The sequence below is a fragment of the Ciconia boyciana genome, chromosome 8 (genome assembly GCF_034638445.1).
Source record: "Ciconia boyciana chromosome 8, ASM3463844v1, whole genome shotgun sequence".
Classification (NCBI taxonomy): domain Eukaryota; kingdom Metazoa; phylum Chordata; class Aves; order Ciconiiformes; family Ciconiidae; genus Ciconia; species Ciconia boyciana.
The window spans coordinates 9,215,143-9,237,557 of NC_132941.1; the positions used below are offsets into that span (position 1 = coordinate 9,215,143).

General features: G+C 53.2%; 2 protein-coding genes across 3 annotated transcripts in view; one reads left to right on the top strand and one right to left on the bottom strand.

The window, feature by feature from the left end:
* The window catches only part of ACAN (aggrecan), a 29,132-nt gene extending 14,784 nt beyond the window's left edge, over positions 1–14,348 (top strand). The window contains exons 16-21 of one of the 2 annotated variants that reach the window (XM_072870354.1): positions 7,801–7,914; positions 10,649–10,807; positions 11,295–11,377; positions 11,711–11,855; positions 12,615–12,797; positions 14,260–14,348. In XM_072870354.1, coding sequence (XP_072726455.1) covers positions 7,801–7,914; positions 10,649–10,807; positions 11,295–11,377; positions 11,711–11,855; positions 12,615–12,797; positions 14,260–14,348 — 773 coding nt within the window. The remainder of the gene's footprint in view (positions 1–7,800; positions 7,915–10,648; positions 10,808–11,294; positions 11,378–11,710; positions 11,856–12,614; positions 12,798–14,259) is intronic. The other variant, XM_072870355.1, reaches the window with a different exon arrangement.
* A 1,774-nt stretch (positions 14,349–16,122) lies between these two features.
* HAPLN3 (hyaluronan and proteoglycan link protein 3) lies at positions 16,123–20,542 on the bottom strand. The gene is made up of 5 exons (XM_072870293.1): positions 20,484–20,542; positions 18,754–18,913; positions 18,090–18,461; positions 16,653–16,955; positions 16,123–16,486 (listed from the first exon to the last, which is right to left on the bottom strand). Exons 2-5 carry the CDS (start codon positions 18,878–18,880, stop codon positions 16,206–16,208), a joined length of 1,083 nt encoding a protein of 360 aa, XP_072726394.1. The 5' UTR covers positions 18,881–18,913; positions 20,484–20,542; the 3' UTR covers positions 16,123–16,205.
* Between the last annotated feature and the right edge of the window lie 1,873 nt (positions 20,543–22,415).

Consider the following 22,415-nt stretch of genomic DNA (forward strand, 5'->3'; position numbering starts at 1 on the left):
TTTTGTCAGCTTTGCTCATAAGTGCCCTTCTTTCCACCCTGCCCCTTTTTTGGTGTTTTAGCACTCTGTCTTTGGTAGGACCCCATGCTGCCAAGTATAAACAGATACAATATTTAAATCTGAGTAACCATTTATGGTGAAAACACTCTGCTAGCTTTCTGACGAGCATCCCTCAAGCAGTGTTCATGTGCCGTGGAGGCATTAGGATACTGCAATGAGAAGAAAACAAGATGGGATGTTGTGCTTGCTGGTGGCTGCTTCTTGGCCAAGGGAGGAGCCCAGTCCCAGTAACACAGGATGTCCCGCAACATCCCTGGCCACGGCTTGGTTTCACTTTGCTGGCTCCTGGGGACAGGCCCTGTTTCAAAACCATCACTGCTTGTGCTATTGTATGAAGGTCCTACATATGCTCAGTTCTCAATGGGCCACACGTTCATGTAGGACATGTCGCTTAAGTATGGTACAAAATGTATATGCGAAGAGATTTGCTCAGTTCCTTCTAGCAAAAGTGATATTAATTCCACCCCCTTCCCACATTGCCTCCTGAACTGCTTCTTTTTGGTTAACTTACACCATTCAGCATAGGTAGCTCTGGACTCAGTAAGGATCTGTAAGTGCAGGGCTTTGTGAAGCTCAGCCTGGTTTCTAACATCATTTCCATCCCCAAAGTGTTTTGAATGAGTCACTGCATTTCCCTCTGCGTCACTTCTCTCCCTCAGGGAAAACAGGTAATCACAAACCTTTGTTCAGTCCTGCTCATAACACATTTGAGGTCCTGCCTGTCTCTGCTGAGCAGCTGCACAGTGGATGCTGCAGGACTGGGTGAAGGCAAGTCAGTGGAGTTGTTCCTACAGCACTGGTCCAGCCTGGCATAGTGTCCAGGGCTTGGCAGGGTGCTGCAGGAGTTACACACCCAAAAGCCCTCCTTGCATACCTAATGGACTCTGCTTTTGGGCCATGCTCCACTGCCACATCCAAGCCTGGAGACAAAAACAAGCCAGCAAAGGCAGGGTTGAGGGGAAGGAAGGAAACTAGCCAGTGAGGCTCAGTTAAAAAAAAAAAAAATTTTAAAAATATTGGCCCTAAAGTATGGTTTTATTTCACTGCTTTTTCTTTTTATAAATTACCCACAAGGCAACTGCCAGATTCTTTGGAGCATTTGTCAGCCAACAGTCTTGTGAAGTATTTTGAAAGAAAACCATGTGTTCAGCAGCTCATGTGTGAAGAATCTTGAAAAATGTTCTGAAATTGGAACATGTTGTGTACTTGCAAGTCACAGAGATGACGATGTAGCAGCTGGGGTTTCTTAGCAGGTGACAGGGAGAGGTAAGCGACGACTGCATGAAGTTTAATTGTAGACTTTTTATAAACTAGAGATGGGCTTGAGTACACGTCCATGGCTGGTGGTCCTACCAGGGAAGATATTCTAGGGTAAAACTTCTCTTTTTATTGGTAAGTTTCTTTACTACAGTGTCCCTATAGGGTTAAATGCAGTCCTGGTCAGGGTCTGAAGGAAGCTCATCTAGGCAGCAACAAAGTGTATTGACTGTGAACTTGCAACACCCCTGCAACAAGGCAAACTTCTTCTAGAGAATTAGAGCAAAGTGATGACAAAAGAAGAAAAAAAAAAAAGGAAAAAGAATCACAGATTTCCTTTTTCAGGTCATTACTCTTTACAGTGCTCTGGGGATTGTGAACATGGAAAGTCTACAAGGCAGAACTATAGGCTGGAAGCCAAAATGCTATTTCCCACGTTGTGGCTGCCTTTTTACCTGAAGCTTCCCAGTCTTGAAATTTAGCTCTTGCAAAAAGATCAGTTCTAATATCTGTGCCTTGTACTGTGCTCAGAGTTTCTAGGATGTAATGGATGCCTGTTAAGTGCAATTAATTTTGACTAACATTAAAGCACTGGTGAAGCTAGTTCAGCTTACAGAAGGAGCTTAGAGTGAGGAGCAGGGAGGCATGTGGCTGTCGCCCTCTTGTCCTGTCGTTGAAGGGTTCCAGTTAGATCCAGCAGTCTTTTTAGTGGGATGATTTAAGAAGAATGATATTTTTCTGCTCTGGTGTAGCCTCTACTTCTCTCTAAAAGCCAGAGCCAGAAGCACAAGAAGACCAAAGACTAACGCTTGGAGTGCCAATATTTTTTAATATTTAACCAAATTGAAGGCTACACATGCACATGTCTTTAGTCAGCAGTTTGATTCCTCCACAAGGACAGGAACCCCACAAGCTTGAAGAATCGTCCATAGGCTTGGCTTCTTCATCCAGAGTTTTGCCAACTCAGCAAGTCTTTTTGCTTCTCGTAACATTTGAAGACAATTATTAGCTGAAAAAAGCATGCTGGCACTTCAGTGAAAGGCTGTGGTTTGGAGCACTCTGACCAGTCAATTACTTAAAAACTTCACTCAAGTTGGGGGAAAAAAAGAGAAATGTGCTGATATGGCAGCTATTTATGTTAAGCTTTGCTTGTCTCTGGTGAAACAAGTTCATGAAGTCTGCTGCCTATGGCCCTGACACAGCTGAACATTAGAATCCAAATGAGGAAAGGTCTTGATGGGCTTTCCTCATTCTTCACACCCTGGAAGTCCAAGGGGTAGAGTTTTGTTGGTCCAGAGAAGATCAACCCAGAAGAAAAAAGTCTAGAAAACATTTACCTGATTCATAATGTTTTACCTAATGTGGAATGAAGAGTATGCTTTCAAGAAGGAGATGAAGGTACCAGTCCTGTCTGAGAGACAAGCAAAAGCACAGACCATTTGTGGCTGACCAGATGATTCGATGTCTCCTGGATATACTGTCTGTTTTGCATCAGAAGTTCATTAGCTTAATTAAAATCTTTCTCTGAAGAGGCAACCTACAGTCCTGGACGAGTGTTATATACATGTCAGTTTACTTCTCCACATAATATTTTGGAGGCAGAGATGTCCAAATTTCCTGAGCTCTCCTTCCATGAGAATGTTAAACAAATCGAAGGTCCCAGCAGATCAACAGTTTCTCCTGGAAACTTGCTGTTCTCTAGATGAATATAGCTTTTTAAGGCTGTAGCAATATCTGCCCCTTCTGCTGCATGGAGGCTTTGGTTTAATTATTGTAGTTAATTATTTTAATAACTTAATTGCTCATCGTAAGTCACTAGCTGGCTATGTGATGTTTGATGCTAGCATTTTACTTAAAATGTGAGAACTGTTTTCCCCAACTCCTCCTATTCTTTTTTTATAGAAGTCACCTTACAATTGCTGCAATGTTTTTCTTTGCTGTTCGAGCTATCAGATCAGCAGTTCAAACTTCTCTGGAGTCTCTAAAAAGCAAATTTAATTTGTACCTGGATTTTTTTTTTCCTCAGTCTCTAGAAGATAATTATCTAGCTGGTCTCTGACTCCCTGTTTGGATAATTGCACTTACAAGGAGGCCTCTAAAGAAAGGGTGAGGGGCACAACAGGGACTGTTGGACATCCTGAAAATGCCTTGCCTTTCTGTCTTACCTTTTCCTCTCTGCAGAGCAAAACCAGGAGTTTAAATCCTAAAGTATATTTCTAAACCGGTTACTCACAGCTTCAGGAAAACGATACAGTTTGTTCAGGGTTTGAGTGATAGCATCCTCTCTGTTCACAAGCTGCTTCTCTTTAGTAGCTGTTTTAAGCACAAAGCTGACCTTGTTTAACAGATATTCTTGCTCATCTTCCATACAGACTGCCATTGAGAGAAATGCACAGACTGTATTGTTTTAAAACGTGTTAGCACTGTTTCTAGTATTGTCTTCTTAGGTTGGGATGAAGGATTTTTAAAGCATTTCCTTCTCACCACTGACACTGTGTGTTCACTTTTGCATGCCATTTGCCTTCTGAGCAAAACCAAGACCAATCTATTTCTCTTTCATTTCTAAAGGATTTCTCTTTCCAATTTCCATGATCTAGTACGGCAAATTGTTTTCAAAGGCATTGGGAGAATACTTACTTAGGTTGTGTTTAGCTGCACCAAAAGAAAATAGTTCTGACTAAATATAGTATGTATCTGGCGATGTAAAAGAAATCTTAGGAAGAAAATGGTGAAACAAATTCAAAGTTTGTGTTGTAGCTATGTAACTCCTCTTGCTTTCTCCAGCCAACAGTTTACATCTTCCAGATGCAAGACCCTGTTTACATTGGATATTTTGTTTTAATTGTTTTGTTTTTTAAAAAAAATCTAGAAGTTAGGCCTTGGGTCCTGTTAATAGCAAAAAATAGAAACTGTTGTGACAATAGATTTGAATAAGCTTTTGCAACTTCTGGGCGATATTAACTGCAGTATGAATCGTCTTCTAAAGAGCTGCTAATTTTGCATTATCCTCAAGAAGTGAGTTAATAATACGTTCTAAATGGGCTTCCTATTCTTGGCACTGCAAGGCATTTTCTTCCCTGCCTTTGTTTTAGAGCTGAAGCTCTTGAAAGTAAGGGCAAGGGCTGCCTCTGTTCCGCATCCCATGCCGCATCACTTGTCCTTTGTTAGTGCTGTGTAATAATAGCAGTGGTCTTGTCTTCTTGTCGGTTGATGAGCACTTGAGCCCCATCTCAAAGCAGAGCTGACTTTTTGAATGACTGCTCACCCAAGCAAATAAATAGCTCACATCTGCCTAAGATCCTTGGAAGTCAAGGTACCTGGCAGCCAGTGCTGTGGAAGGGGGGGCTCGCTTTGTGCTGAGCAGAGCTGGCACACCTAGCCTGCCGCAGGCTTTTTAGCTGGCTGAAGAGGTGTACAGTGATTTACTAACCTCGTCTAGCTCTAAACTCTGTGGAAGTGGACACATTTATGGTATATAAAAGGTTATGAAGAAAATAGCCAAGCATTGTGTGTTAGGTGGGATTTTTTTTTTTTACTGGAGTTCTCACCTCCTGTAAATCCTGTGGCTTTGATGCAACATCCTAGAAACACCCACAACTGGCTTGCCAGGGTTTCCAGAGACAACATCCCTGCCAATTTTACCATTTAGAACTTACTTTTCGAAAAGACCTCCAAGACCTAGATTTTCGGGGAGGACCAGAACCAGCAACACTTCTCCAACCCAGCTGGTATGTTTGAGTTCCCTGATACCGGCTTGTTGAGGTGATTCTACATCCAGATGGAGATAGGGTCACTGCCCCAACAGCCCAATGGGCTGAAGGGGGAGTTTGGTATTTATGATCATGATGTGCTTAAAATGCCTTCTCTCCAGCCATTTGCAGCACACTTCTGGGAAAAAAAAAACCCTCTCTGTGTCTCACTTGTATTTGTTGTCTGTTTTTCCAATACTACCTACAAGTACACACCCTTTCTCTATGTATCATATATAAAAATATATATGTATATGTATGGAGAGATATATAACATATATATTATATGCAGATATTTGTTTTTACAGCATATATAATATGTGCAATCATATTATATACAATACCTGTAAAAGGAAATTCTGTTCCAGTGTTATTTCCCAGATGGAAATTTGTGGCAATGAATTTGCATGTGTGTGCCTGCTCCCTCCTCCTCCAAGACCAGGGATGGCAACTCACAGTGGGTCTCCTGTGTCTCAGAAGAGATCTTGGATGTGCCAAGTTTTAGTCCACGTGGCCGAAGATGGCTGAAGACTCATTATTCATTATTAAACATTCTACTTTAGCTCTTGTATGTGCTTTGTTCCCACTTCTGCAGCGTGCTTTCCACTTCATGGAGCCTAACGGACAAAGGAGAGCCTTTCCTTACTTGTTCAGCTGGAGCCCACTGGAATCAACACGAACTTCTGCTGCCACTGCTGTTGGGAAGCCCAAGGGGCTTCTAGAGTTGTAATCAACCCTCAGGATACCTCGTTTTCCTTTATGGTCTCTATCTTCTAGGAACTCCAAGTGTGACTAATGAGCAATAGCCAGACAAGTTCAACTCTTGCCTTCTGTTAGGCCCATGACCCCCATTTTGTTCTGGAAAGTATTTATTAGTGTCATGGAAATAGGATCTTCAATTCTCTTCATGTTGCAGCAAACAAAGAAATCCAGAAAGCCTTCAAGAGTATTTAGAAGGGCAATTCAGAGGAAAAATAATCCTTCTATCAGTGAAGAACTAACTGCAAAACTGGTGTAAGGGGTTCATCAGCCATCTGAGGAATAATTGCATTGCTCACAGTGATACAGCCTAGAATAAAGATGACAACCTTCATGCTCCAAAGCACGAACCAATTTACCATCCAAGGTCAGGAAGAACTTCTTCCATCTTTTAGGCATGTTACAGAGCATGTCAACTTTTAATTGACATATCAGACATTGGCCACTGAGCAACTAGACAGCCACATGTGGTAAAACATGCATCTGCTCTCATATGTCTGGGGACACTGAGCAGCTGGGCCAGAGTTCTGCAGGGAGACAGTGTCCGACCGAATATACCCCAATCAGAAGACGAGCACAGACCTTGAAGAGTCCCTGATCTGCTCTGGTATTTCCATAGCCAGCATGTTTATCATCTTTAAATGTTTCCTCACTAACCCCTCTCATCCACAAGAAGAGCATGGAGTGTTAGTCAACACTTTTAAAGCCTTACATTTCTTCTGAGCATGAAAGAGAGAGACATCTCGCATGAGGATCTAACCAGTCATCATTTAACCTAACCTGCATGGATGTGCTCCCACTTTCTTCCCTAGTCTTCTTCCTTCTTTCCTGAGTTGAACATCTCTGAAATCTTTCCATTCTGAATGATGTTTCTTCTGATTCCGAAGCTCAATAAGTAGTATTAAGGCTCACTCTGGAGAGATACTGGGAGAAGAGCTTTTACTTGCAGCACAAGCTAGATTTTACAATATATAGATACAAACTGGCTACCAGGGGCCTTCTTTAGAGCATCCATGCTTCCTTCCTTCTGCCCCAAGATGACAGGGAATGAAAGTGCTACCCCGGCTTGTGCTAATTAGCAAGTTGAGAAACATTGGAGAGCTGGGGGCCAAACTCTTCCCATATCAACTTCTCTTTTCACCTCCAGAAAACCAGAAAGAATCTAAGGGCTGTTCTAGGTGGGAAACTAAGAGTAGTTTCCTCCACCAAGAGGGAATCCACAGCTGGAAAAGATGTACAGCTTCTTCCAGCCTCATCACAAGCAAGAGAGATCGTAGTGGGGACAGGTCTGGAGAAAATGGCACTGCACTCCAGTATTCTTCACCAAGAAAGAGGCAGCCATAGCCAGGCCTAAGATCCTCAAAGGGAAAAGGTTGAGGGTCGCTGAACCACCTTTGGACCCACTTATTTTCTTCCTTGCACTTTCTTCATCTTTACTGAGAAGATTTCTTGCCCTGGAACTTCATCTAAATTATGGTTAGGAAGAAACTATAGTAGCAAGCACTGGACCCAGGAAGGCCGGTTAGGAGATAGGGATCTCTTTCAGGATGTTTCCATCACTTAGGAGAATTCCACATTCTTCCTCGTAGGCACATAGCCGGTGGAGACACAGACACAAGTTTGCATGTTTGATCCATCAGGCAGAGGCAGTGGACAAGGAAGAGTTACCACAGCTGTCAAAGATACTGAGTGCTGTGTGTTGGATACCTCTTGCTGAGCTTGTCCTGATATCTTCAGAGTGGTGTTCAACCACCAAGTGACAGAAAACCAACGTCTTCCTTGTAGGGTGGGTTGGGTCTCTTGCCTTCATTCTTCCAGCAGCAGCAGTGGCAGTATGTTTTAAAATAAGACTCTAGCATCTCCCAGGTTCCCCCAAAACAACTGATATTCCCTCCTAAACAAGCAAGGAAACAAGTTCTCCTGTTGGTGGAGTTGTCTGCCCAGAGCCCTAATGGAAGCCCTTGATTTCTTGCAGACACTGATGAGTGCCACTCAAGCCCCTGTCTGAATGGAGCTACCTGCGTTGATGGCATCGACTCTTTCAAATGCTTATGCCTTCCCAGCTACGGAGGGGACCTGTGTGAGATCGGTACGGCCTACCTGGCTTCAGCTAATCTTACTAACTGCTGCACTACCTTGTTCCCACCCTACCCCCAAAAAAGCTGTTCCCAAGTGCTTCCATCAGTCCTGCCCTCATCTCAGTGAGCTAACCTCTAACAGCAGCTTAAAATACAGTAGGGAAAAGCTTTGAGACTTTTGCTTATGTATTTTGCTTACTTTGTTCATCACAGCGCCGTGTCCTCTGAGATTCCTAAGCAGGAGCTTCTGGTGTCTTCTTCAGCTTTCTCTTTTTAAAGTTTCTCTTGTGAAGCTCCATACAGATTGTAACGGTGTTGATCACAGAAGTCACTGTCTCTTTGGGTCAAGGGTCTTTCTGTTCATCTGTAACAGTAGGGAAACATCTGAGTACATCTTCGCCCCAGGCAAACTTTCTCTGCTAGACTGGAATTTCATGGAAGGATGCTCCAACTGAGCCATGCAAAATGATTGTGTTTCTCTCTGTGAAGATGCAGCTGAGAGAAGCCTTGTTCACTCCAGGAATCTCCACCGATTTGACACAGCATGACATTTTTGTCATCTCTTCAACGTGGCTTCCTGTGGCAAAATCAGCAGGGAATGAATATCTTTGAGAAAATGTGAAGTGACCTATTTTTCCATCAAAATTAGGTACTCTGACCTGCACTAATACTTCTTTTTGTTTCTACAAGGAAAGAAAAAAAGGGTTGGTTTTTTTCTTAAAACTGATGAAAGTCCAAACTTTTATCAGCTTAGCCGAGGGGAAGCTCTCCTGCCTTGCTCAAACAAAAGAGGAAAAAGGTTGCAGTGTCTTCTTCACCTTGGCACGAGTAATGATGGTATATATTGGATTTTCTCCTCCTCTTTCTCTGCATCTCTCTTTCTGCTTCCACTATGATCCTATGGAGTAGACCATAAGAAGGCAGCTCAGGATCATTGGACTGTCTGTCTTAACATCACTTTCCTAATGCAACCTAATCAGCCTCTGATTTCTCCATCCCTGCTACCTGCTGTTGAAGATCCCTGTGATAGAACAAGAGACTTTCTACCCTGCAGCCACTTAGAACCTTGTTTGTTCCAACCCAGACTTAATTTCCTTTCTTCTATGATTTACGGGCTGTGATGCCTGGGGGCCATAGCCTAGGAGATGCAAGAGGAAGCCAGTGCCCCAAATTCAGTGGTGAATGTAAATCTTCATTATTCCCATGAGGAAACCTTCCATTCTATAACATCTATTGGTCTCCAAGAACAGCAGGACACCGTAGGTGAGCTCTGCCGTCTGCGCACACAGCCTGTCCTTCTTGTCACCACAACAGTGTCCCTACCAGGGAACGAGCTTTTCCTCATTCTTTCCCAAGACGATTGCTGTCATATTTCTCCATAAGTAACAGCTATGTAGGAAAGAATGGCCTTTCTCCTAGGAAGTGTCCTGCTGAGGTTCTGTGCCATGTGCTGTCCCATCCCCAGGCTGTGATGACAAAGGGTGGCATTCAAACTGCTGGAAAAAAGACTTAAATCTCAAAAGAAAGAGCATGTTCTCTGCTCACCTTGTGCAAGCAATCTGCCTGCAAAGACCAAGAATCCTTAGAGCTTCAGCTACTTCCAGATAATCCATTTGATCTGTTGAAGAAGGCAGAAAATGTTTTTAATGCCTCAACTAACTACCAACCCTTCCAACATCTGAAGCATCTGCAATCTCCAGCTGGAAGAACACCAGAAGGGTGGGTTAGGAGGAATTAGTGTGATTGAAGGTGACAAGTGCTTTGACCTACCAAGTTTAACAACAGAAGAAAGAAACTGAGTACATAAAACCTTACTGGAAAGGGAGAGAGGCATGAGGACTCATTAAAGCCCAGCACTCCAAGAGCAGCAAGTGCCTGAGAAAGGATGGTAGATCGGGCATCTGAAAGGCTGAGATAAAACACATTTCATTTTCTGTTTCCTTCAGTCACATGGAGCAGATGTGTGGTGTTGCATTGCATGGGAGCTGCAGAAGGTCTTTTCTGGTGGTTTCTCCATTCACCTCTGCTTTCCCCTGTCTGTGGTTTTATTTTTTTTCATTAATGGGTTCAACTCTTCAGTTTTTCTCAGGTGGTAAAAGATATTCTGAAAAGTTGAGAAATTTTTTTACTTCTCTAGCAGCTTCCAAGCTTTTCCCTTGTGATTTCATTTTCTCTTTCCAGCATGGTAAGTTCCTGCCTCCGTCTCTTTTCTCCCACCTTGGTAGGCTTGCTTCTCCTCTAGAGCTCCAGAACCACACCAAGTGATGTGACCACCCGACCCTGGGCTCTCCTCCTCTCTTTCCTTTTCAACACATACATGTTGATTCTGGGCATCTGGATTCAGGTTTTTGAGTTTCTTTCCAAAGCAAGAAAACTGCAGGCCAGCACAAGTGGGAAGAGAGGTATTCTTGCTTGGTCAGTTCCTCAAAAACAGAGTCCAGAAATATGACACAGGGATTGAATTGCTCAGGAATAATTTTGTCTCACTCAAGTTTTCTAGTAGCACTGGTCATGTTACTACAAACATGGGGTTTTCAACACAGGCTCCCCCCTCTGCGTGTGTCTTGGATGCCTTCTGATCATTTTCCCTAGGATTCCCACAGGCAACAGTGTCAGGGTTTGCTTTTTAGTGGAAGTGACCATGTGTTGTCCTATGCCACGAGAGCATGAGCTGCTAAGAGGTGAGTTGGAAGGCTTCCAGACCCATGCACCAACTCCTTTTCATCCCTCCTTTGTGTGTTTCAGACCTGGAAAACTGTGAGGAAGGCTGGACCAAGTTCCAGGGCCACTGCTACAGGCACTTTGAAGAGAGGGAGACTTGGATGGATGCAGAAACCAGATGCCGACAACATCAAGCCCACCTGAGCAGTATCATCACCCCAGAGGAGCAAGAATTTGTGAACAGTGAGTGCTGAGGACAGCCTGAGACTGCGCAGGGGTCCATCCATTGGACTCGGAGTCTATGGGCAGATTTATCCAAAATTATGTAAAAAACCACAATTTCCCCCACTAGTGCTCAGATATTTCCTAAAGAGGCCTCACCCTTGCATGGGAGAGGAAGAACCATCCAGCCATGAGACAGAAGAGGGCCCTTTCTTGGCTAGGACAGATTTTTGCTCTTACCACATTGCTGATGTGGCTTGTTCACAAGACGTTCACCTGTTGCAACAAGCACGATGACCCATGCCAGCGTGGGTGGCTCCATGTTGAGTGGGGAGGGAGATGGACAAGCACGATGCGGGGGAAAAAAAGGACATCAGGGGCTAGTGACTGAGGAGCCAAATGACCCGAAGGCTCCAGGGCCAGAGACAGCTGAGATGGCAAAGAAACACTTCCAACAAGGTGTAGGAGAACCATGACACGCTCTTCTCTCCCACTCTCGCTCTTCCAGGCCACGCACAGGACTACCAGTGGATCGGCCTCAGCGACAGAGCTGTGGAGAACGACTTCCGCTGGTCCGACGGGCACTCCCTGGTGAGCCTGCAGCCTGGGGCATGGGCAGGCGCTGGCTTTCGGTGGGGGGCAAGAGGTTTCTGTTGGGTGGGAAGAGCCCCATGAGCTGCATGCTGAGTGCTTGGGTTGGGCATTGAGTGGAGGCAGCCCTAGACTTTGTAGGGCTCATGGTTTTTCCAAGCCTCTAGTAAGCTCCTGGGCACCATCGTGATAGAAATAACCGCTGTAGTAGCAGTGCTGGCAAGCCATGGTCTCTGCTGGGGAGATGCATGGGGGAGGCAGCAGCAGGGATGAAGGAGGGAGTAGGAGAGGGGAGGGCTCAGCCTTAGGTGAAGGGCTTTCCTCTCTCGGCAGCAATTTGAGAACTGGCGGCCCAACCAACCCGATAACTTCTTCGCGGCGGGTGAGGACTGCGTTGTGATGATCTGGCACGAGCAAGGCGAATGGAACGATGTCCCCTGCAACTATCACCTCCCTTTCACCTGCAAGAAAGGAACAGGTCAGCACCCTGCGCTGCGCCAGCAAGGATGGGGGACCTCAGGCAACGGCTGCAGGCTGCCAGGGCCAGGGTTTCGTGTCTCCAGGCAGAGCCATCACTCCCACACGCCAGCTCTGTGCTCTCCCACAGACACAAGCAGCTGTTGCAATGCCCGGCTCTCACTGCCTCTCCAGGAGGCAGGACCGGAGCCCTGAAGCAGCCTGCTGCTTAATTTTAAGGCCCATTGCAGAATTTCCATATTCTCCTGCCCTCAAATTTTGTGGACAGAGGCAGTCTCAATGGGATTTAAGGTTTTATGAACTTTTTAATCAATTGTCCCTTTTTTGTACTGCCTCTCTCTGTGTCCCCACCCCAAACAAAGGAACGATCCCTCTGTGGACATAGCAAAAAAAGTGTGGCAAGCTCAGGGGATGGCACCTGCCCAGATGGGGCCCAGACACCTTCTAGATCAGAGATGTTATTCCAAGGTAGGAATAATGAGGGAGGGCTTCGCTCCCACTGCATCCCAGGGCTGGGCAAGGATGGCTGTGGACACAGCTGCCTCTTTCCACCCCAGAAGCGGCCGCCTTTCAAGCAGCCACTGCACACTCCCTCTCTCCGGCACTTAGAGACCCCACGGGACGGGATGCGGGAGAAGCGGAGTGACGAGGCTGTGTGTGCCCAGCCTGCGCCAGGACGCAGGAGCTGCCCAGGTGTGAGCTGCCCGCTCAGCCAGGCAGGACTCCTCAAGCTCTCCATGTCTCTGTCCATCTCCTGCAGTGGCCTGTGGGGACCCGCCCGTGGTGGAGAACGCCAGGACCTTCGGTCGGAAGAAGGACCGCTACGAAATAAACTCTATGGTGCGGTACCAGTGCAACCAAGGCTACATCCAGCGCCACGTGCCCACGATTCGGTGCCAGCCCAACGGGCAGTGGGAGGAGCCGCGGATATCTTGCATAAACCGTACGTCTCGGCCCCTTCACCTTCTGATGCATCTCTGCAGCTCAGAGAAGGAGCTGGGGATGAGGGGGGCATCGCCGCAGGGTGCAGGTTAGCTCCGAGCCAGGCAGACAGGGACATCATGGTCCCCTTGACTTGTTGAAGGCTCCCCTGTGATGGGGCCATGGGAGCTGGCATCTTCTGGGCAGGTGTGGACCACGGGTTCTAGCTGGAGGGTCAACCTGGGCAATTCCTGCCCTGCAGGCTCCTCCACCTAGGAGGGGAGCAGGGGAGCTCCAGAGCCAGGAAAGAGCAACAAGGAGCTTACCAAGGGCCCAGGCTACTTAAAGAAAGGAAAGAAAAAGAAATGGTTTCTGAAAGGGTGTTTTGGCACCACCTGCATCAGCAGAGAAATAGGAGGGGGGAGCTGTGGTCCCCCTGAGGCCTTCCCCGGCATCCCCCTGCCCTGGGAGCAGACAGGAGCCCTGCGGCAGAGCTAAGCCAAGGGACAGGGCTGGGCTCCTGACCCTTCTCCAGCTGACGGCAGCCAGCCCTCTCCCACTGGCGTCCCAGCCCACTCCCAGGCCTGCCTACACCCCTGTCCCATCCCTGCTCGCCTGCAGCTTCCCAGTAATTTCATCGGCCTCAGCCAAATCACATCTGTCCAGTGGCCTCCTTGCCAGGTTCTGGTCCAGCTGGGCAATTCCAGCTAAAGCAACAGTCCACGGCCAGGGAAAGTTGATATGGGCTTAAGGGACAAACCTCCGCCCCAGGGAGGAGATGGAAGGAGGAGGGAGGGAGGAGGTGTTCAAGGGCTGCCGTGTGGTTCGGACCAAGCTGCTGACTGCCTTGGCTCTGCCGAGGACCTGGAGAGTTGCAGGCTCCTCCCAGCACAGACCATCAGCAATCGAGAGACCGAGGCTGTTCCCAACCAGCTTTTGCTGCTCCCATCAAAACCCTCCTACAATTATTGCACCGGAACAGTGCCAGCTTCGAGGGAAACTGGTGGCAAAGATCAGGCAGAAACGTCGTCCCTGCCAGCCAGATGGGGCCGTTTCCCCTCCTGTGCCCTGAGCACATCCCACTGCTGATGGATATTGCCTCCGCTGTCCCAGAGGATGGGAGAGGGACTGGCGGGGCAGTGGGGGAGATGAGGAAGCGGTCCCCATGCCCACCCCATTAGCAGAGCTGCCCTCCTGGCTGGGCACAGGGAAGGGATGGGACAAGCATCCGCAGAGAGGATGCTCCTGCCCAGGCTCCGGGGAGGCACTCAGGCACCTTCACCCCTGGGTGAAGCAAAGGCCAGCTGCGGGGGCAAGAGAAGGGCTGATTGTGGCACACACAGCCACCCGCCGGGCAGCGCTGCCTGCGGCTGCCCGTGTTTTTCCAGGGAGCCAGGGGCCAGGGCAGCCAGCGCAGGACAAGCAGCGTCCCTGTCCTGGCTCCTGCTAACAAGGTGCCTTTTCTTCTCCTCCCTCTCCCGCAGCCTCCAACTACCAGCGCAGGCTATACAAGAGGAGCCCCAGGAGCCGGTCGAGACCCAGCGGCAGAGCCGTGCACAGACCCACCCATTAGAGCGGGGCGAGAGAGACCGAGGGGGAAAGCGAGAGAGAGAAAAAGATTTTTAACGGAACAGTTATATTAACAGAGTCAATTTCTTCTTCTTCTTGTTGCTTTTTTGTCATATAAGGAAAAAAAAATTATATTAAAGACAAACCCACCTTTGTGTATATATATATAAAAAATTAATGTTTTTTCCAAGCACCAAAGCAAAGCGAATTAGATCTCAGCATTTTTACTAACCGTCCGGTTCCAATTATCTTCGTGCCTTCGGGGACGGGGAGGGGGGTGGGTTTGCAGAGGGCAAGGGGTTAAGTTAAATAATAAAGATTATTATTTTTTCCTGATTTTATCCACGAACAATGTAATTATTTCTGTTATTTAATCTCTGGGGTGAACAGCACCTTTTGGGGTTTGTTTTTTTTTTTTTCCAGAATCCTACTGCTGCAGCGTGTCAGGGCAGGTGGGGAGGGCCAGGGGCTGCGGTGGAAGGAGCCGCGGGAGGAGGGAGGTGAGGGGATGCTGAGTCCTGGGACCTGGGGGCTGCGGCCCCTCTCTGCTTCCCCACCGCCCCCCCTGCGGCGCAGCGCCCATCCCGGGACAACGTGCTCTTTCCAGGGGACCGTGCGGGGCACCAGCGTTCCCTGCACCTATTTATATTTTTGAACATATCCTATTTTGAAAGAATGATAAATAATAAAGAGAGTGAAACCGGAACGGGCACTTTGTTGGTGTTGTTTTCTGGGGGAAAGAGGGGTGTCCGCATGGGCTGCAGGGGGTCTCCCGCAGCAGGGAAGAAAGGGGAAGCCAAACAGGGTCCTCCAGGCTATACGGGACCAGCTCAGCCCCAGCCAGCACCCAAGGGTGCAGCTCTGGTGACAACAGAGGTGTGGGGGCCAAGCCCCAGCCAAAGAAGGACCCTGGCCACCCCTGTTCAGCTCTTGCCCCAGGAGGTGGTTTCCCCACATGCCTAAAACCCATCTAAAACCCATCGCCAGCAGGAAATGCTTCACCCTCCAGCTTCCAGTCCTGACACCTAGGGGGTTAATTAACACTCATTAATGAGGGAGCAGGGTGGGCGAAGGGCTGACCCAGCAGCGATGAGACAACGCTCAGCCAAGGACAAGACAGGCCCAGGTGTCCAGTTGGGAACCCCCAAATCCTCTCCACCTGGCAGACCCCTCACTCGTTGCTGGGACAGAGATGGGGACACAGCCACGTCGCTCCAGGGCTTTCTCCACCAATTTATTAGAAGAGGTCCAGGAAAATACATCTTTTCATAACCAAATGCTCGAAGAAGGTGGCACTGGAGTTCAAGTGAAGTCCGGGCGAGGAGCATGTGGAGATAAGGCACTGGTGCTCCCACTGGGACAGGCACAACGGCATCCTTCAGCAGGATGGGGACGGGGCTGGAAGAGGGACTGGGATGCAACGGAGACATTCCACTCTCTGCCTCTGGCCGAATCCAGCCTCACCTTGCTCCTATCCCGCAAGCTCAAGGGCAGGACCAGCGTGGAAGGGCAGGCGGCTGTCAGTGACATGCTGCCACTGCGGGAAGGGGCCACCACCCACGGGGTGGCAGAGGCCAAGCTGGGTGGCAGCAGCCCATGGGGATCGTCCTCATGCACGTCCCATGCTGGGGACGGTCCCACACTGCCCCAGCTGGCAGCCGCCCCGAGCAGCTGCATGTGCTGGCTGCTGAGCAAGATGTGGAAAATATAAAGGAAGGAAACAAAACAAAACAAAAAGAAGCCTCCCCCTGCCCCACCTCCCCCCAGTCACCCCCAAAACAGCCCTGGGAAACACCCGACACCGGGCACCTGTCACCATCAGGCTGGAAACATCCTCTGGCCAAGGAGCCCTCCCAGCTCCTTATCTCTCCTTGTAGCAGAAGACCCCGAACCTGCCCTTGCTGGGGAAGCCATAGCTGCGGACACCAGGCTCCAGAGGGCCACAGTTGGCCCGGGGCTTGGCGATGGGGTAGCGGACGCTGCCATCCGCCAGCCAGCCAGCATCGCAGCGGTCCAGCCCCAGGAACTTCCAGGCAGAGTAGAGCTGTCCCACCGAGGCGATCTCAGCCCCCGCGTCCTGGCAGCTCTGCTTGGCCTCCTCCAGCGTCATCCTGGCCGGGCGGTCCAGGTAGAAAACCTCTCCTAGGAGGGAGATGGGAGCATCAGTGCTGAGCATCACCCAGAGCCATCCCCATGTGGAGCATCCGCACCCGGGCTGAGCCCTGTCCCCTAAGGGGAATGGGATGCCACTGATCGGGCACAGCATCTTCCCCACATCCCACCCCCCAGCCCCTGGCCCAGCACCCACCTCTGAGCGCAGAGGAGAAGCAGAAGGCATCAAAGCGGTGCAGGTGCCAGTGGCGGGGGCCGTAGCTGCGGATGCCCGGGGCGAGGTGCAGCCCACCGCAGGGCTTGCGGGGCAGGCGGATGGGGTACTGCACGGTGCCATCGGCCAGCCAGCCCGCGTTGCACCAGTCCAGCCCCTCGGTCCAGGCCTGGAAGAGCTGGTTGAAGGTAGCGAGGACGGCACCCTGCTCCTGGCACGCTCGCTTGGCTTCGTGGAAGTTGAGCCGGTACTGCCCGTGGGCAGGCTGGTAGGGGAACACGACGCCTGGGGGCAGACGGGGCGCTCAGCCGGCTCCGCGGGCAGCCCACCCCCCCCGTCCGGCCCAACAGGAGCTGCAGGGGTTCCCCAACCCATCCCAAATTCAGTCTCCGAGACAGGGACCACCCCAGGGTGGCACAGCCCAAGTCTCAGGCATGCAGGGATGGGGCTGCTACGGGCATGCAGCCGCCAGAGGCGAGTTGCCAGCGACATCTGGTGGCACAGGGACACAGGGCTCAGTCCTGGTCACACACGGACCACCCTCGTGGGGACAGCGCCTGCACATACAGGGATGCACAGACTATGTTAATGGGGATGCAGGAACCGCCACCACAGGGTCATATGGACCACGGTCCTGGGGACACACAGGCAGTGGTCCCAGGGAGGCATGGGCCACCCCTGCGGGGATGGACAGACCATCGGCATGGGGACGCACGGGCTACAGGAACAGGGACACGAGGACCAGCGTCACAGGGACGTACAGGCCACAATCCCAGGGACACATGGACCACCAACATGGGGATGGATGGACCACTGTCACGGGGATGGACGGACTACAGGAACATGTGCGCCACCACCACGGACCACAGTCACAGGGATCGGTGACACAAGCCACCATAGGAGGCAGGGCCCAGGGGCCGAGGGGGTGGATAGGGGCACAGCAAGGGGGACATTTCCACAGCTCTGAGCTTGGCAGTGGAGCCAGGGCTGAGTCAGGTCCCTCATGACAAGTGAGCAAGAGGGGTTGGACCAGTCACCAAGGTTCATCACAAGATGCATGGGGATACCCAGAGCTGGGAGGCGAGGGGGCAGCTGCACAGGATGCAGCACAACAGGAACATGGGTGGATAAAGGCAGGAAATGCTGCGGCCGCAGGGTCACACCCAGCTCTGACTCCACAGCGGCATCCCCAGCATCCCGGCTGGGCAGACTGCTCTGGGCTCACTCACTGCTGACACCCCACAGTCAGACAGCCCTAAGCCACCACCCCATCACACTGAGCATCCTAGCCCCTTTCTGCCCACGGCTGGGCTCCCTGACCCCCCTGCCTTGCTACCTCCTCCAAGGAGGGGGTGCCACAGGAAAGCCAGGCTCACTGGCTTGGCACAGGGAGTTGCACGGTCCCCACCATGCCCCCACCTTGCAGCCGGAGGTCCACCACATTGCTCTCGTCCTCCAGCCCATCGATGACCTCGCAGCGGTATTTGCCATCATCCTGCAAGCGCACATCACTGACAACCAGCGAGGCCTCACGCCGGCCAGCCTGGTGGAGGTGAGCACGGCCCCGGAAGTCCCCAAAGGCCACGTAGGTCTTGCCGATGGCCACCAGCACGTCCTGCTCCTTGGTGTAGTCATCCCGCAGCTTCGACCACTTGATGCGGATCTTGCGCTTGGCCTCCAGGTCGGGCTCGTAATGGTAGTGGCAGGGCAGGGTGACATTGGCGCCACTGGAGCTGTAGACGGGGTCTTTGGGGGTCTCCACCACCAGCTTGGCCCCGTTGAAGTAAACCACTGGGGACAGGGAGGGAAGGCGTGAAGTGTGGGTCAGGGTCCAGGGCTGGGCAGTGTCCTCAAACCTCCCTGCAGCCACTCCGCTCCCTCCCTCCAGCCACCTCCTCTTCTGCTTGAGCATCCCATGAGCATCGCCCAAGCACCCCTGGAGCACCCCCACCTGCTCCTCTGGGCCCCACATCCCCCCCCAGGGGATGGGTCCCAGCCCCATCCCAGATGCAGGGGGGACTTCAACCCCTTGCACTGACCTGCCAGCCCCGCTTTCCACCAGCCCTGCCAGTCCCCGACATACCTTTCTCCTGCCCGTTGCCCTTGTCGTTCATGATGTGGTTGTAGTAGAAGCCGTTGTAGAAGGGGTGGTGGGAGCCACTGGCCAGCCGCAGCAGGGTGGCCTCCAGGAGCAGTGGGAGCAGCAGCATGGCTGGGGAGCGAGGCCGAACCCTGAGCCTGAACTGCCGAGGGGGAAAGGGCTGCGGTAACACCCCAAAATAACCAGGAGGGCCGCAGTGCTGCCTGGCACACGGCGGCAGGCAAACCCCATCGCAGGGGTGCAAGGAGAGGGGTGGGAATAGCCGGCAGAGTGGCTAGCCTGCTCGCAGGGGAGGGCGCAGGCAACCTGAGCCGTGCCCCCAGACCTGCCCCACAACCGGGGCTCCCAGTCCCCTCCATCCTCATCCTCCCGCCTGGGCCACGCCACACACCACTGCATTGCCGCTGCCACTCATTGGGGCTTGCAGAGCGGCCGGCCCGGAGTGGGGAGCTGAGACCAAGCTGGGGACCGGGCAGCTGGGGGAAAAGGGATCCCAGGGTGTCCTTTGAACAGGGAGCACTGGGAAGACATCACGTAGGAGGTGCAGAGGGAGAGAAGTGGCCAAGCCCCTCTGTAAGCCACAAGCTCGGTTTACAGAGGCAGCCGAGCGTGCAACCCAGCCGAGGAGGGGAGGAGAGAGCTTGGGGCTGCTTCTGCTGCCCCAGCACCGGACAAAGCCCGGCAGCACCCAGCTGGCCAAGGACCCCCGGCTCCAACCCAGGGCTGCCGTTTTGCGCCACAGACGTGGCTGGCGCTGACCCCATGCAACACATATCGCTCCCAAACCACGTCCCCCGGGTGGGGGGGAGCCTGGCTGCCCCAGGGCACCGGAGACCCACGCTGCCCTGAGCTCTGGATGCCCCGGGCACCCAAGGGTGCCCTGCATGGGGCTCCTCTAGGGCAGCTCGCAGCAGTATTTGCCGGCTTGCGAGCTCTCCCGGAGCCGGCAGAGGGGGCCCGGCACCCAGCAAGCCTCCAGCAGCCCCCCTCCAAGACTGGGAGGGATCTGACATCTGTGCCCCCTGCTTAGACAAGGTTTACGAGTGCCTGCAAAGGTGCCCCAGGCCAGGGAGCTGTGGGAGAGCGGGTGCTCATCCCCGGCAGGGTCCGATGCGGGATACGGTGGTGGTCTCCGGGTACCAGGGCATGCAACCGGCTGCTCTCACCATGGGTTGCTTGCTCCCGGGCTCTCCTCTGCGGTCAGTGCCACCGCTCGCCTCCCCGTGGGGCGCAGCCCACACTTGCCACACACCGAGGCCTGCAGAGCCGGTGCTGGAGGGCGCGGGGTGCACCCGCTCGACAGCCAGCGCAGCCCCGGAGCCCGGCGGCAGCGATGCGCCGTGCGGCAGGCACCGGACCCGCAGGCACGCTGCCACGTGCTGCCCGCACGCAGCAGGGCTCGAGGCACCGGCAGCTTCACACCTCGGTTTGGGGGGCAGCAGCCCTGGCCCCCCTGTGTCCCCAGTGCCTAGCCACCCCTCAGAGCCCAGCGTCGCGGTGACATGCCGGGGGGCCCGGCGTCCTCAGCTGCCGGTGCCAGCGAGCATCGTGCTGCAGCACCCACCGCAGCGATGCCTGGCACCTTCCACCGTGACGGCCGGCACCCTCCATGGCGATGCCATCCCTCGCTGCCCTCCGCGGCAAGCGGGGTGCCTACCACCCCGGGGTGCCAGCCCTCCCCAGCCCCGGCTCCGGGGCCAAGCTCTACTCACGTTGGTTGCAGGCAGGCTGCAGGCAGGCGTGCAGGCAGGCTGCAGGCAGATGCACTGTGTTTAGGGCTCTTGCAGGGCTGAGAGGAAGCAGCTCCAGGGCCTGCCTCTTAAAGGGAAACACACGCCTTTCCCAACCCCCTGCTCTCAGCCCGGAGCTGGGGTGGGTGCCCCCGGTCCCCCGCCTGCCCGCCGTGCCTGAGCGACGGCCTCGCCGGGCGCCTGCATGCTGCCTGCATGCTGCCTGCACGCTGCCCACACGCTGCCCACGCACCTCATCTGTGATGTGCCAGCTGCCAGCATTGCCCCCAGCTTGGAGGGGAGAGCGGCGGGGAGCGAGGTGCCCCGTTGGGGCTGGTGGTAAACTGTGATGCCCTGTGCAAAGCCCCAGTGAATCCACGTTGCCAGGGGAGAAGAGCCATCCCTTGTCCCACGTCCCACCAGGGGGACTGGCCGCGGTGCCCAGGCAATGGTGGCGTTGAGCACGCACGTGGCAGGAGCACCGCAGACACGAGCGGCTAGGGATGGGTGAGCTGTGGCGGGTGGTGGTCCATACCCAGGACGTGCGGGCAGCACCTGCCTGCTCTGGGGTCCAGGGGAGGCAGCTGAGCCACGGGGTTCAGCCTCTTCGGGGTCTGCTTAGGGCTGTGGGGGCAAAGCAGAGGCACAGAAACCAGGGTAAAAGCTTTGGGGTGCCCGGTTGCACCCATCTGAGGGGGCATCATCCCTAGACTTGGGTGATGCCCTCTGCACCAGCTCCCACGAGCACACAGACATGCAGCCCTGGCTCCAAGAGCCCCAGATCCGGCCCTCAGGAAGGGCAGCACGGCAGCAGCACAGCCGAGGGATGCCGGTCCGGGAGTGGCCGGTGGGGCCAAGCACATGGAGGAACCACGGAGTGGCATGTGCCCCGACCCGGCGACCTGCTGCCCTGGCTCGGTGCGCCGCTTCACCCCCGCTTTGTTGTTTTACGGCAAGGAAATGAGGCGCAGGGGCCCCGGTCCAGCTCTTGCCGCCGTGCGGGATGGCGTCAAGCCGGAAAGAAAACAACTCGAGCAAAAATAAACTGCCCCGCGGCTGGCTGTGGGGTGAAGGGGACTGGGACCCCTTCCCAACAGCCCCCCGGCACAGCCCGCTCGGGGTGCGAACTTGTCTGCCTGCCACTGCCACGCTGATAGGGAGCAGCCGGCACGGAAACAGCGTTATCTGCCGCCAGCGCTGGCCCAGCGGCTCCCGTCCCCCATGGGAAGCCCTGACTGGGGATGGCTGCGGGACCCGCTGTCTGGAGGCACTGCTATTCCTCGCTCTCCTTTTTGCTGCACACCCACCCATCGGGGCCTGCCAGCCCTCCTCGAGGAGGGACATGGCGGGGTCAGGCTGCCCAGGGACGCAGGAACGTGACGGCTGGGCACGCTGCCTGCTTACGGGCCCAGAGCAGGCTGCTCCGCAGCCCACAATGGAGGGGCGATGACATCTCCTAGAACGGCGGCACGGGGCCGCTGCGCTGCCTGCATCCCGGCCAAGGGTCCCCAGCCCTGCCCCATGGCCGGAGGAGGTGGTGGGATGGCGTTCCGGCTGCATCCTGGCTGCATCCCAGCTGCATGCCAGCCACTGGTGCCCCCCTGCAGTCGCGTGCCCAAGTTGTCTGTGTCCTGGTGAGCCGGATGGTTCCCTCCACTCCCCGAGCTGTGCAGACAGACGGACAGCCCCGTCAGGGCATACTGCTCCTTGGCGTGGCCACCCCATTGTTTCAGAGCCGAGGAACAAGCCACACAGTGCCCTGTGCTGCCTGCGCTGCCTGCACCACGGCGCCTGCCAGGAGCCATCCTCTGCCCGGCCCGAGGAGGGGAGCAGCGGCAGGGAAGGGGAGAGGAATGCTTCTGTACATCTCTCTTCAGCAACAGCTGTGGCTCACATTCGGCCACGGTTCTTGTC

Excerpts from the sequence above, each read along its gene's own strand:
- HAPLN3 (XM_072870293.1), bottom strand. The coding sequence starts at position 18,880 with ATGCTGCTGCTCCCACTGCTCCTGGAGGCCACCCTGCTGCGGCTGGCC. Across the intron at positions 18,462-18,753 it reads GGGCAACGGGCAGGAGAAAG|TGGTTTACTTCAACGGGGCC; the intron begins GTATGTCGGGGA and ends CCCTGTCCCCAG. Across the intron at positions 16,487-16,652 it reads CTTCTCCTCTGCGCTCAGAG|GAGAGGTTTTCTACCTGGAC; the intron begins GTGGGTGCTGGG and ends TCTCCCTCCTAG.